This window comes from Brassica napus, chromosome A5 (genome assembly GCF_020379485.1).
Source record: "Brassica napus cultivar Da-Ae chromosome A5, Da-Ae, whole genome shotgun sequence".
In the NCBI taxonomy this organism is placed as follows: domain Eukaryota; kingdom Viridiplantae; phylum Streptophyta; class Magnoliopsida; order Brassicales; family Brassicaceae; genus Brassica; species Brassica napus.
Genome location: NC_063438.1, coordinates 11,398,515 through 11,413,423, shown reverse-complemented (window position 1 = coordinate 11,413,423; position 14,909 = coordinate 11,398,515). Strand labels below are relative to the sequence as shown.

The following is a 14,909-nucleotide window of genomic DNA, read 5'->3' as shown; positions in this document are numbered from 1 at the left end:
ACAAACCGAAATATAAAAAAAACTACATATCATCGAAGTAGTCGGTGGGGTTGCTCGGCTGTTGACGGGTTGGATCGGACTCTTGGGGATCTTGTACTGGCAACCCAAGAGCGGCTCGTCTCTCACTCAACATTCTCTGCATAATCGGGTTTCCCACGGCCATCACGTCTAGCAAATCCTCAAGAGAGTCTAAACGAACCTGTTGACTATCCATTCGAGCTTTCATCTGAGAAGTCTCTTCATCCCGTTTCGAAGTGTATGACGAAGTTGTCCTTGCAACTTCGTTAACAGAGCCTATACCGACTATTTGTCCCTTCTTTTTAGGAGCCACCTATAAAATTAAAACATATATTAATATAGTTAATTATGTTAAAATATTAAAAATAATGTAAACAAAAATTTTAAGTTGTACCTCTTCGAAGATTCTGTCGGCGTCTTCGGTGGACAATGTGATGGGTAATCCATCGGGAGACTCCTCGGTTAGTTGCGTCTCCCGTTCTTCAATCCGAGAAGCTACTGCTTGGAAGAGTTTCTCAGATGCAGGATCCACAAAAACTCCGTCGGATGTGGTGTGAGTCATCTTGAATAGGTCAGACAGAGATGGTAAGACTCCCGTCTTCTCGTACTACAAAAAAAATTAAATTAAATATTAAAAATTAAATTAATTGAAAATTTTAAAATAAATATTTAAAACAAAACTTACAGCTTCTAGACGGATTCATGCATGAGGTTTTTGTCCGGTTCTATGAAGCATGGGCAAATGACCATCTTTATCCTTCGTTCTTCGAGAAGCCGAGCACGAATTGGCCTTTTTGATTGAAGAGGGGTGCTGCCAATAGGCGATGAGGCCATCCCACACATCCTTCGTGAGCTCAGTGGGCTTTCCCTCATACCCGTAGATCTTCCACTTGTCCTTCCAATCGGAGACTGTGTTGCAGAGGCGGATCTTTGCCTTTGCAACAAATTCCGCCTTCACCCTCTCGGTGATTCCCAAAGACCAATGCCACTTTTGCTGAAACACAAATTTTTTGAAGAAATTATAATTAATAATAAATATTTAATATATATATATATATTTAAAAGTGAAAATTTAATTAAATTTAAAAATCTTACCGCAAAACATTTAAACCAAGTGATCTTAACGTGATTTGGTGTCTTGCTCCAGTTCGAATATGCCCCGTCGTAATAACCCTTAATCGTTTTCGAAACGCTCTGGCTAACACGGTTGTTAGCCCCAAACCTAAAAAAAAAAAAATATAACCGTTAGAAAATAAAAATAATTTAAATTTAATGTAATAAAAATTAATAACTTACCAATAAGTTCCTCGGGGTCTAGAACATCCAAACCCTTCCGACCAGGCTGGGCAAGCAAATCCTCCACCGTATATCTCGCGAATGGGGCATATGAAGGAACACACAAATCCGGATGAACTGCACCTTCTGGGACAGGCTGAGGTGCAGCCGCTGGAGGAGGAGGTGGAGGCATCTGCGGTGAAGGAGGAGGACTCCAAGCAACTCTCTGAGAAGGCTGAGAGCCTGGAACTGCATCGGAAGACGATGGACCGGAAGAAGATGTACCGGAACCATCGCCAAACAACTGGGCATAACTAGGTGCTGTTGATTTTCTCCTAGGAGCCATCTAAAAAAAATTAAAATAAATTTAATCAATTACGACATAATTAAAAAATTATTCTGTTACCTAACTAATCATCTAAACTAGTATTCCGTCACCTAACTAATCACCTAAACTAATTACCTAACTAATCACCTAAACTAATTACCTAACTAATTAATCACCTAAACTAACTTTTTGAAAAAAAAAAGAGAGAAGAGAGAGTTTACCTTAGAGGGAGAGCAAAGGAGTTTGGGAGGAATGAACGAGGTAGCCTCGCTCTCGGCGTCTCATTATATAGATAACGATTCGTCGTAAACGCGACGTAATATTACGACGAATTTACCAGGTCCGCGTTTTTCTATTTACGACGAAATTACCAAGCCCGTGTTTTTTGATTTACGACAAAATTACGTTAAATATGTTTACCAGGCTTTCAGATATTATTAATAATTTTGAAGACAAAGAAGAAAGGTTGAAGTATTATTTCAGATATTCTTATCCATTATGTTGAGTTTTGTTAAAAGTTTCTGGTTTTATGTATTTATATTAATGTGGCAAAGATACTTTATGGGAGTTTTATTTTGGGTCCAAAAAAGGTTGCTTTCAGTCTTATGTTTTTTTGCAAGACAAACTTTTTTTTTTGGCAACTTTGCAAGACAAACTAAATTTACTTTGTTAGGGTAAAACTTCGTAAACATATATAACGCCTTTTTTCAAAAAAAAAAAAAAAACTTCGTAAACATATATATACACAACTAGGTAGTAAATCTGACACTAACATAACTAAAAAGCCCAAAAATATGTTACGGGTTGTACCTAATTCACAAGTCTGATAATACAAAACCGTATTTACTAACTAAAATGTAAATAAAATTATTATATTTTCTTTGAACTACGGTAGAAAAATTATATTTATACTTTTACCCTGCACCTTGCGCAGGTCTAGTTTACGTTATTTAAAATTCAACCAAATCAGAAAAAGATAAGTGATATTGATATTCAGTTCTTGTTGGACAAATTAATTAAGCCCAATAGTTTTAATAAATATTGGCAAATGATGAAAAGAAATGGGCATGGGGTGTAATTACAAAACCCTTTAATGACTTTAATGAAGGGATTTAGGCCTGACTGGTTTAACCGCAGCGGTTGCGGTTGCGGTTGTGGGAGTTTGCGGATGCGGATGGTTGCGGTTTCTAGCGGTTTTAAGAGATTTGTACGACTGGTTCTGCGGTTAAAAATTGGTGCGTTTGCGGGATACTTATGACTGGTTAACTACCAAGTGCAACAGCGGTTAAATAATAAATTAACAATATTTACATTTTATACAATTATAAAAATATCAAAAATAATAATATTATAATAAATATAAAAGTTATATTTAGAAAGTTATAGTTTAATTTTTTTTTAAATATAGAAAATATTTTTATTTTAAAGTTTTATAATATTAATTAAAATTTAATAGATATATTTTAGCATTTTTATAATTCTAATTTAATTTTTTTATTGAATATTTTTATTTTTGTATTTATATTGTTTTGGAAAAAAAGAAATTTTTTTTATCCTCCCGCAACCGCCCGCAACCGCAAACGCTAGCTGGAACCAGCTTTTGAATTTATGAGGTTCGGAGCGATTTGGAGCGGTTTGGAACGGTTTGGAACGGTTTGAGCGATTGTTGCAAAACGCCAACAACCGCTACCAACCGCAAAAGCTGCGTTTGCGGGTGGTAGCGGGAAAACCAGTCATGCCCTTAGAAACATCCCACATCCGTCACATGAGGCAAAAACGAGCAGTATATATTAGTCTACACACTTACAATAGATTAAATGGCTCTGAGGAAGAGAGAGCTCCCCATGCGTGCCGCCGACGTCCGGCTAGCTCGGCTTGGGCTTGGGTCTTGGTGGAAGGCTTCCGGCCTAATAAGAACGCAAGTATAGTTTGTCTATAAAATAAAAACGTCATACATTTTATCCTCTCGAATTTTTTAAACGAGATAAGAGAGTCTTGGGAATACGTTTTCGAAACTCAACTTCTCGTGATCTAATTTCCGCCCACGTGCAGCAACTATTGCGGGAAGTGGCTCTCGTTCTTCTCTTTAAATAAACCTGTCGTTCTTCTCTTTAAGTAAACCCGACTCTCTTCATTCATTAAAAAAACACACACCGTAAACAACAGCAAAAAATCTCCTAACGTAAGTCTAGAGAGTGTTTCGTAGATAATAGTTCGTAGAGGTTCTTCACGAGTGCCCGTGAACCTAAAATGGTTTTATCCGGGGATTCATATTCGTACAAATATGTCGCACTAACGGAGTGAATAATAAGAGTTAAGGAAAGAGATTCGTCTCGACGTCATTGTTTCATTTTTTGTTTCGGTTTTAGAATCGTCTATTTTCCTTAACATTGTCTTTTATTATATCGTATGTATCGATCCGGTAATTCGGCTTCAACAATCTTAACTCTTATTCGAATTATGTCTAAAGCTTCAATCAGGTTGAAAAACGATTTATAAAACGGTTTATAAAGTTTCAATCAGGTTCAAGGATTATAAACGGTTGTTCGAACGACGTTAGCGATTTTCTTTTAGCACTTCCGCGAAACGTTTCTTACTTACCTCATAACGATTTGCGTTATGCTTTCTAACACTACCGCGGAACGTTTCTTACTTATTTCATAACGATGTTTGCGATTTGTTATATGCTTATCCATGAAACGGTTCTTAGTTCTTCTGTAAATAGGTTTGCGATTTTCTTATAGCATCTTCCGCGAAGGATGGCGTAGTGAGGGTCAGAGGCTAGGGTCGGGTTTTGGGTAGGGATGCTTTTGTAGTCGATTTTCCTCTTTTCAGATCTCCGGCGTTTTTTTTTATTGGCGGCGTGTGGCTTTGGTTGGAGACTATTTCGACCTGGATCTGCTCGTCTACCAGCGTTTCATGTCTTCTGTTGTCCGGCGGAGTGCTACGGTGGTGTGTGCTTCTTCCTTCACACTAGGCGTCTCGTCGAACAGGGTTCACGGAGTTCGTTGTGCAGTAGGTACGGCGAGGTTCTTCCTCAATGGTGTGCTTTAGTTGTTTTACATCTTCGTCTTGTAGCATTCCGTTAGCCTCTCCTTTGGCCACACACAACTTGGATGTCGTTTCGAAGTCGTATATGGCTTTGATTCTCTCTGTATTCGTGGAGCTCCTACTTGTCCTCCCCTTTCCATGGCGCTCTACCTTGGCGTTGGTGGTGGTTTGCGTCTCTTGATCCGACAAGCACTTGGGTCCTCTTTCGGCTGCTCTTCATGTACCGCGTTTGCTTCGGTTCCGTTTGCAAACCGGTCAGACCCCTGGTTCTTAGGGTCTATCCATGTTCGAGTCTCTCCATTCCGCGTTGTTTGATCTCATCATTCCAGTTCTGAAGTCAGTCGCTTGCGTGCTGCCTTTGGTGGATGGGCTCTTTCGAGTTGCTCAGAGGATCCCGAATGTTGGTGTGGAGTTGTTGTTGCCTTCATCCCCTTTTGTTTAGGTCTTTTGCGCTTGCGTCCTTGGTGGCATTTGCATCCAATAAATGCTCGGTTTCAGTGTGATGCGGTCTTGGCCTCTGGCGTGGCTGTGTGTTCGGGTGGCGGATGCTCGGAAGTCCTTCTCAAGTAGTTTTTGGCCGAGCCTATCATAAAGAGTAGATCATCGGCGAGGTCAAAATTATCGGGTTCTATCTCTCGATTTTAACTGCGGCGCTTCTTTTTGCAGCAAGCGATGGTTCGGATCAGTTGAAGCCTCGGGATAGCGACATGTTTGTTGTATTTGGTCTCTGTTGCGTTTAGATCGTGTATGTGTTTAGATTTTTTTTTTGATGTTCTCTGTTTCTTGTCGTCTTTGCAACTCTGTCAAAACTATGAAAGTTGGTAATAATATTTTAACATTTTTACTAAAAGAAAATAAAAGGACGAGAGAAGTTTGACTAACGAAGAAATGATTAGTCTTTATAACAAAAAAGTGATTACGGAGGATCAGGGTTTCATTTATTATTTATAGACTTTGGTTATTTTCTTTTTATGTGTTTAAATGATCGGAACTTTTTTCTTTTTTGAAAGTATTAATTGATCTGTTAATTTCCATTTTTCGATTTAATATCGGCGTTGGGGACTTTTATTTGTCGAAGCTGAGATTTGTTTGCTCGTAACAAAAAATTTCCGAGTCTCTATAAAAAGGGAATGACCAAACTACTCCTTTACTATATCTCATGATTGCTGTCAGATTGCAGTCAGATACCAAAGCGATCTTAAATGCAGATTTGGGGATTAATCTGTCTTGGTTTTCTCCCGTCCACCCACCTTCGCCGCAGGTGAGTCTTCCTTCGTTGCCCCTTTTCTGTATGAATTTATACTATCTATCTGATTGGCTGACCCCATGAATGTGACTTACGTACCTAATTGCAATTCGATCAGTCTTCCAACGAATTATGTTTAGTGATTTTTATCTTATAATAGTTGCAGGCTATGTTATTAGAAACAAAACGAATTTACAGACTTCTTCCGGATTTGTCTTAGAGAAATAAAATACTGTTGCTGTTTGAGTATTTTAGTTAGTTTTTGCGACAATCTAATTCTAATGTTGTGGTGGTAATTTGTTCAGAGACTTGTATGAAGGTTGCCTTTCCATTATACGTCTTTTTCTCTCTTTTTTAAACAATCGATACACTATCTTTTACCTTGCCTATGTTTGCAGAGAAGGGAGCAATGATCACCAATCTTCTTTCAGCTAAAGCACTCATCTTCATCTGTATAGGGTGTCATATCATCTTGTGGAAGACAAGGATTAACCACTAAACTGAGAGATGAATCGTTTCACAGAAATATGTATGGACAGAGCATAACACAGTTTAGTCACTACAAAACATTCAATTCAGAACAAAAGAGTTAAACTCACAAAAGGGTAGATTCCCCATGTAACAGCTACACAAGAGATCATCAAAGAGTACGAACCAATTAACACTAAAACTGTTTTCTCTTCTTGTACCACTCCCTACGAACGTACAGACAAACCTAAATTTGGAAATCAAACATCAAATCAATCAGTCTTAAATTCTCCAAACAAATGTTTCCCTAACACCATTAAGATTTTTGTGGACGTGTCACATCACAGCTTCTACATTCCTGCAGCTATCTCTTGGACCTCCTCGATTGCTGAAACTGCTATCTTCAGCTTATCTGCAGCCTGCTTCACTTTCTTTTGCTGCAACAATACATTCATTCAAAACAATTATCATGACAGAGTTTTTCTTCTTTCCTTTTCAACTAGTCAAATGATCATTCATTTCCCTCCATCTTATCTTCTAAGCGAAACTACACAATCTAAAATCATGATAAATATGTTTCCTAGTTATCTTTTGTGATCCCACACTAACATATAATGTGTAAACCAAACTGATGAAAATGCATACAGTATTGTAAACCAATATCACTATAGAAGCAAACTGGTGATGGTTGACTTACTAAGAGTGCGGCTTTCTTCTTGAGCTCTCTTGGGTCTGATGCTCCCTGCCCAGTATATAAACAGTTGTATAAGCATAATAATATGGTACATAAACTAAATGGTTGTAGGTACATTGACTCATATGAGATAATAACGACTTGCCAAATATACCAAGCACTTGCATTTTCAGATAGATTATACAACAAACAAAAAAAGCTTTAGGAAATCTAATAAGATTACACTAACCAAATATGCACATCTTTTCAAAGTTTCTATACTACACACTTAAAAGAAACAGTCAAAAATAACCAAAAACTTAGTAATATACGACTTTTCTCTAAGCAATTTGGACGCATTAATTTTTTTCTTTTTTGGTAAAATGTTAAATACAAAGTTGTTTTCACCTCTTTACCGGGAATCCAATCATTGTAAATAATCTCTCTCACCGTGAGCGGAAGTTACAGCTGCAACCCCTTTACCACTAGGCCAACTCAACGTTGGTTGGACGCATTAATTAATAAAGACAAGGATGTAGAAGAGAAGTTACATTCTTTGGCCTGCCCACAGTCTTCTTAGCAACAGGTTCAGATTTAGGTTTCCGTCCACGTTTCTTAGCTGGAGCTGCCACATCATCTTTCTTTGGCCTCCCACGCTTCCTAGATCCAGCGACCTGAGACTCCGTCGCACGCACAGTGTTGGACCTCCTTGGCCTACCTGCTGCCGCAGGCGCAGTCGCAACAGCTGCTGTAGCTAGGTTTCTTTTCGGGCGACCGCTTGGTTTCCTAGCCGGCTGAGCTGCTGAAACGGCACCGTCCTGAGAGTCGGATTTGGACTTCGGCGGTCGTCCACGGCCGCGTTTCTGAGAATCAGTAGCAGCGGTGGAGCCAGAAGGAAGTTTGTTGCCGGCGGCATCGGATCTTGGAACTTCGGGACCAGCTCCGTGAGACGCGGAAGGAGTTCTAGCTGTTTTCGCCATGAGGAATCTAAGATTCGAATCAGAGAAAAAGCGGGTCAACGGAAGCGGACTTCAAAGAATACTAAACTAATAAACAATACAAACTCGATTCCGCTTAAAAACCTTGAAGAACTCTTAAAGATCCAGGGATGAACAACAGTATGTAAAGCTAGGGTTTCGCAATGCACGTACCTTGTTTGTTTCACCTAAGGACGAAGGTCTGCGAGTGAGTGATACTGAAGAACGCTTGGCGAAGAAGAAATAGTAGAGATGACGTGTGACGGTTACAAGGTAGCCACACTATGGCTCGAGCGCTTGGAGAGCAAAACGAACGACCCTGAGATTCTGAATCTGTTGGGTTGGGTCCACCTGGTGTCCTTCTTTTTATGTTATCGACAAATCTTGTTTTTTTTTAATTAATTTTACCGAATTAATTTTACAGATTTTTAGGTAATGAAAAATGGTCAAACAGAATTTACAAATATATATAAATTGTTAAAAAAAAACGATATTATATATATTTTTATTGTTTAAAATGGGTAGTTTATAAGTTCTAGTTACAACTTTTTTAAATGGCAATGTTTTACATAATAATTCAGAATTTTGTGATTACTTTTAAGAAAGCTGAATAACTAAAACTGTAAAATACCCATTTTTTCAAATTCAAAAGATTTTGGAGGAAAAAAAGAGTTATTTTATATATAGACACATTTTGAGTTTTTATTACACAAGAAGACACATTCTACTCCTTAGACACTTTCTTTAACTCATTTCATTCATTTCTAACCAAAACATAACTAATAGGACCCACTCACTTATTTCATCTTCTTCTCCATTTTTTTTCTAACAAAAGCAACAATAGTTTGGTTTTGCAAAAATGGCAGATTCGTTTTAGATTGAGGCGGAAGTAGCAGCGTCAAAATTCTATCTAACTGATTCCATATCATTTACCATTAATTTGAATCTTAGAATCTGAACAAAGCCTCTCTCCACCGCAAATAACACTATCGTTGTTCGTCATCACGTCTTTTTCTTCATAATCAATATCTGCTGCCACCGTGAAATCATCTCGTTCAAGCTTCCTCTTCTGTTTAATTAGCCAACTAACCTTTTTCTTCCGCCAAGATCTCAGTATCGTGAACTGACAGATCTAATGGGGCAAATTCTTAATTTTTGCACATCTGATCCCTTATATTTTCAATTTTTTGGTTTTGACCCCAAAATTTCTAAATACGCACAACTAACCTCTCGATTTGAACCAAAACGTCTTATTCTGTAATTCATCCCATGCTTTATGCAATTATGTAATCATAATGCAATACTAGCATCTAAATGAAATATAAAATGATTAAAATAACCTAAAATAAAATCTTGAAACCACTAAAATCATGATATATAAATGAGTATTAAAGAAATCCCAAATGCTAAAAAAATATTAAAATCTTATGTTTGACTTGATCTATCTTCTTATTTATTTTGGTATTTGTTTAAGCAATGAACAATCCACATGTATGTGTACAAATTCACCATAAACATTGATGGATTTGTTACTTATCACTGACTTGATCTATGTTTATGATTCACATTCGAAGTAAACGCGTACACGTCAAAGGGTATAAATTTGGTTGGGTGCGTGTACACATGTACATCATTTTGGCGTGTACACATGTATATCAGAAGATAAATCAAAAGAATGTAGTTGTTTGTGTTAAACTACAAGCCCATTAATATTTGTGGCGAATCTATGCACATATAGGTGGATTGGTGGTTGCTAATCGAAATACCAAAATAGATAATACAATATATCAAATCTTACAAATGATATGTATACATGTGCACATGTGTACATGTTTATATGTGTACATGATTATATTTGTACATATGTACATTTTTATGTGTGTATATATATTATTAAAACAATAAGTATGCAGATACTGTTAAAATAATAATTTATGGATTGATGTACATGTGAATGGTGAAAATTGACTTGATATATTTTTGTGATTCACATTCGAAGTAAACGTGTACACGTCAAAGGGTATAATTTGGTTTTGTACTCGTACACGTGTACAACATTTGACGTGTACACGTGTATATCGGAGGATAAATCAAAAGAATGTAGTTGTTTGTGTTAAGCTTAAAATTATAACACAAAATATCAGAAACACACAAAAAAATGAAAGTGGTGTACATAGTATATGGGTGATTTTAATAGTTTTCACAAATGTACACATGTGTACACTTAATTAATAAACATCTAAATGTACACATGTACACATGTCTACGTGTACACAATATTTTTTTAATAATTAATTTATTAATGGCATCATCGTAATTATGTCATCTTCTTCCCCAATTTCTTAGGATTACAAATTTTGCAGAAAATTTGGGAATTTTTTGCTCATTGGTAGGAAAAAAATGAAAGACATCCCCAAATCATTTGACTTGGTCTTGTTGCTCTTGATTTCATGTTGATTTGTTAGCTGCGATTTTCGGCGGTAAAATAAAACAACATGAGAAGGAAAACAGTACATGGCAGCACAAGAAACTTCTCCGTGACCGGAGCTTTGTGGTGACAAATAGTGCAGCGGCTCAGGTAAAGAAGCTCACCGTGGTTAGAGTTACCCGCATTCGAGCTCGTGCGATCGTGACTCAATCATATTCACGACATCGAGTTTTGACGAAGGCGGTTGGGATGGTTTTGACGGTGGATAAGATTTACAGAGAAAAGAGAGAGAGAGAGAAAAAACAAATCTTGACCATCCAATATATAATTAAATCAATGGCTTATAGTAATTGATGGTACATGCACAATGGCAACATCCTAATCACTTTACAGACATTACCCTACCTCTCCTTGTTGTTTGGTTAGAGACACAGTCATCATCATTTTTCTCTGTTTTCTCTCCTCCAAACACCCTTAAGATTAAAAAAATCCATGGAATACACGACGAACAAACTCACCACCACTTGCTAGCTTTTACAAAGTTGTGCCAAGGCGGCTCTTTTCAGAACAGAGCTTCTTGCATAGCCTCTGCTTCTGTCTGCACCTGCCCTTGTCCATGTCCGTCGGGCTGGGGTTCATTTTCAAAGTATAGTTCATCTGGCTGCACGTCTTCCATGTAGCGTGGCTCCTCTGCTGTCTCCCTTTTTGTTACCGTTAGCTCTTCCAAGTCATGTATAGCTTGAACCACAGCTTGATTATCACTTCCTCCGACCTCAGCTTTCAACACATTAACAATTTCCTTAGCTTTCTCTTGCTGCATAAACAAGAGAAGACCAGAAGCAGCCTAAGCATGGAAAATTATAAGGAAATGAAACCAGGATAAGTATCACACAGGACTTACAAACAATTCAAACTTCTTCTTGAGTTCACCAAAGCTAGTATCTTGTTGTCCGGAAGCACCCTTTGAAGCAGCATTCTGTGTTTGCAAAATGCAAGATAATTAAGATAACTCATCCTATACATAATACATAAACAAATTCTAGAGGATAGTCACCAATACTAAAGAGTTTGAAACACACAAAAGTCTTGAACTTTGATTAAATAACAAAGATTTATCCTTTTTAAAATGTTGATGGACGGTTTGTGCATTTTCCTAAGTAATTCTAAACAATTATTACAAGCAAAAGCGAGCCACTGATAACCAAACAGAGAGAAATCTTAAAATAATAAATAGTACACCAAAAACAAACAAACAAGGAGAGATACGAACGTGACATTCAGAGTGGAAAGTGACATTTATTCACAAGACCAAACAAAAGTTCTAACTTTAAACTTAAACATCAAGATCTATAATAGTAAGATTGTTTACCTTTCTGGGTCTTCCTACGGGTCTTCCAGTACGAAAATAGCCTCTCTTTGGCTTCATCGCCTTCCTGATCACACCTCCGATCTTAGGAGGCCGTCCTCGTCCTCTCTTGGCAACCTGCTCTCCCCCACCATCTGCCTTAGGTGGTGGTGCAACAGAAGAAGCACCTGCGTCAAGTCTCTTCGGTCTCCCTCTGCGTCTAACACCACCGTTAGCAACGTAAGGAAACACCGAAACCGGAGCCGGCACCACTGCTGGCTTTCTCTCCCTCCCCGCCGCCCTTCCACTTGGTGGCCGACCTCTTCGCTTCGCAATTTCCTCACCGCCGGGAACGGAAGCCTTCACTGTCGGCAAAGCTCCATCTTTCCTGGGACGACCTGGTGGTCTCTTAACTGGCGGCGGCTGAGCCTGCATCTGCTCAGAAACAGCTAACTGGTTCTGTTCCAAGGTGGGTTTTGCCTTTGGAGGTCGACCACGACCACGCTTCTGAGTTTGAGTTTGAGGAGCAGAAGTCGCGGCCGGATCAGGTAACTGTTGGGTCTCGTTGAAACCAGATCTGGGAGGTTCAAGAACAGCAGCTGCGAGTTTGTAAGATTTCTTCACCATGACGAGAACACCACTGTTCTTGAGAGTCCTGAGATGGTGAGTCAGCAAAGAGCCATGAGCAGGAGGTATCCCCGTGTAGAATCTCTCGATGTACCTCGAAATCGCTTGCTTGCTTGACCCGTCTGGTTCGTTCAAAGCAGAGATCGCACTGCAAATCATCTACAGAAATAAAGAACACACATTCAGTCACTGAAAACATTACCCTAGCCAACTCAAAGCTTACTTCGGAGTAATGAGGGTGGTTGACGGATGGATGAGAAGGAACTGGCGGCGATGGTTGAAAGAACTGGTTGTTGTTAGCCTGCGCGACGGCCGAGGAGAAGGGGTGTTGGGGAGGGGGGAAAGGGTTGGAGTTGGTGAAGGGAGGAAAAGCAGTGAACGGAGGAGGCAGAGAAGGATCCATGGATTTAGAGAGAGAAAACAGAGGAGGAAGAAGAAGGTGATGAGATTGTGATTCTTTAGAGAAATTTGTTTTTTTCGTTTTTCTTTTCTCTTTTAATTTCAACTAAATTAAATTATTGTGCAAGGAAGAGATAAAAAGGTGAAGGTTGCAGGAGATGCAAACGATATGATGGGGGAGAGTCAGTGAGTGATTGAAATCTAACCGTTGAAAGTGTCTTTTGGTGCCGTTTTACGACACGGATCGATGACGTGTGCTCTTTGTAATATAAAATTTGAGTTTTGTGTTTCTTTCAACTCTTTTTTTTTTCTGCAACTATTAAACCGTATTAAATTACATATAAACCAATTTATGTTTCTGATAAAAATATTTTTGACTGATAAATATTTATAAATATATTATTTAATATTCATAAAAATTATAATTTTATGGCTTTATAATTTTTAGAATCAAATTTATTATTGAAGTTTAAAAGATATTATTTCTTATAAAATTAATATACTTCATTTTAAAAAAATGTTAACATTTTTTCATTTTATGTTTTAAATTTTATTAATATTATTTTATTTTATATTTTAATATAAAATATTGTTATAGTTTAAATAAATTTCGTCCTATATTTTCATATAACTTGGTACTTTACCAATTTTAATATAAATTTATTTTTCAAAAATGTAAATTATGTAAGTATAAAATAATGCCAATCTTGACTTTACATTTAACAAAAGATCAAATGATTTTAAAATATGAATATCATAACATTTGACTTATTTTTCATTTAAAATTACATTTGCATTTTTGTAAGACAAGTCATTAATACACAAATTATTTCCTTCCAACTCTCTCATAGAACATCTTTATTAATATAGTCTATTAATAAAGTAGCTCAAATATAATATTATTTAAAGTTTTACAAATATTAAACTAATAACAAGTAGCAAATTTATAAATTCTCTCAACACTTTTAAAATCTCTTATCTCTTATCTCTTAGCTTTTAATTTTTTTTGTTTATAACTAAAAACTTGTACCAATAAAAATATCGTTAATTCTGAATGAACTCCGTTGATTTCATATATTTTTCTAGATATTTATGCATTATCTTACAATATTGTATTTTGTATATTTAAACTACCCAAATGTTTTGCTCGCTGCTACTTATATGGTTTAGTAGACTTTGGTTGAAGTCTACTAGCCTTAATTCTTTAGTAAACTTTGTTAGAATTCTACACTAACGACAAATTTTAAGATCTAAAAATGTACATATAGAAAATAGTTTATTCTGAAAAATATTTCAAAACTGTTTTTTAACCTAAAATAGTAGTAAAGGAAAAACATAGAGTTTGAATCTATAAATTAAGTACAATATAAACACAAAATACATATTTAAAATGAATAGATGCAAATCTTACATTTTTGGAAAGATGATTTGTAAACTTTGGAAGAGAATATCTGCAAATACTAGCTTTAACTTATAAGTAGACTTCATTACAAGTTTACTCTATCAGCTAATTTTCAGATCTGAAAAAAATCTGTACATTTAAAAATGTAGAAATTAGCTTTAAATATCAAAAAAATTCAAAAATAGAATTTATAAGATATATAGCAGTATAGTAAATGCACATAGTTTGAATCTATAACTTTATTTGAATATAAAAATAAAAAATAAATATTTAAAATTTATAGATCTAAAACTTACATTTTTAGAGGAAAAGATGAAAACCATGAATGATAGTACCTAAGAAAATATTGTGAGAAAGACATGAGAAAAGATTAACAATTTAAGCAAATTTTTTTCTTCATATTCAAAGAATTTAGAGAGCAAAAAAGGTGAACTTATACCGTGTGAGTGAGAGAAAAGTAACTTCATATGAATCAGGAGCGCTTCTTCGGATTGAAGGAGCGACACGTGGAGTCTCTCAATCATTGATTGAACAACTTCAAACTTTTAGGAGAATACCTGCTCGAGGTAGTCCATCTTTGTGGATTTTTTGATGTGGCCGCTTCTTGCATCTCTTCATAGGAATCTGAATCAGAGTCGCTGTTTTATGCATAGTTTGCTTGATTTCCCTATA

General features: G+C 36.6%; 2 protein-coding genes across 2 annotated transcripts; both read right to left on the bottom strand.

Annotated features, from left to right (window-relative positions):
- Nucleotides 1-6,433: 6,433 nt before the first annotated feature.
- Nucleotides 6,434-8,489, bottom strand: LOC125608945 (putative DNA-binding protein At1g48610). Its single transcript, XM_048779609.1, has 4 exons — nt 8,211-8,489; nt 7,611-8,046; nt 7,084-7,128; nt 6,434-6,823 (listed from the first exon to the last, which is right to left on the bottom strand). Exons 2-4 carry the CDS (start codon nt 8,037-8,039, stop codon nt 6,737-6,739), a joined length of 561 nt encoding a protein of 186 aa, XP_048635566.1. The 5' UTR covers nt 8,040-8,046; nt 8,211-8,489; the 3' UTR covers nt 6,434-6,736.
- A 2,275-nt stretch (nt 8,490-10,764) lies between these two features.
- LOC125608944 (histone H1.8-like) lies at nt 10,765-12,959 on the bottom strand. The gene is made up of 4 exons (XM_048779608.1): nt 12,660-12,959; nt 11,834-12,595; nt 11,366-11,440; nt 10,765-11,278 (listed from the first exon to the last, which is right to left on the bottom strand). Exons 1-4 carry the CDS (start codon nt 12,837-12,839, stop codon nt 11,027-11,029), a joined length of 1,269 nt encoding a protein of 422 aa, XP_048635565.1. The 5' UTR covers nt 12,840-12,959; the 3' UTR covers nt 10,765-11,026.
- Nucleotides 12,960-14,909: the final 1,950 nt, after the last annotated feature.

Coding starts and splice junctions, on each gene's coding strand:
- LOC125608945 (XM_048779609.1), bottom strand. CDS start 8,039: ATGGCGAAAACAGCTAGAACTCCTTCCGCGTCTCACGGAGCTGGTCCC. Junction 7,129..7,610: donor CTGTGGGCAGGCCAAAGAAT/GTAACTTCTCTT, acceptor TATACTGGGCAG/GGAGCATCAGACCCAAGAGA. Junction 6,824..7,083: donor AGAAGAAAGCCGCACTCTTA/GTAAGTCAACCA, acceptor GTATTGTTGCAG/CAAAAGAAAGTGAAGCAGGC.
- LOC125608944 (XM_048779608.1), bottom strand. CDS start 12,839: ATGGATCCTTCTCTGCCTCCTCCGTTCACTGCTTTTCCTCCCTTCACC. Junction 12,596..12,659: donor ACCACCCTCATTACTCCGAA/GTAAGCTTTGAG, acceptor TTATTTCTGTAG/ATGATTTGCAGTGCGATCTC. Junction 11,441..11,833: donor CCGTAGGAAGACCCAGAAAG/GTAAACAATCTT, acceptor TTGCAAACACAG/AATGCTGCTTCAAAGGGTGC.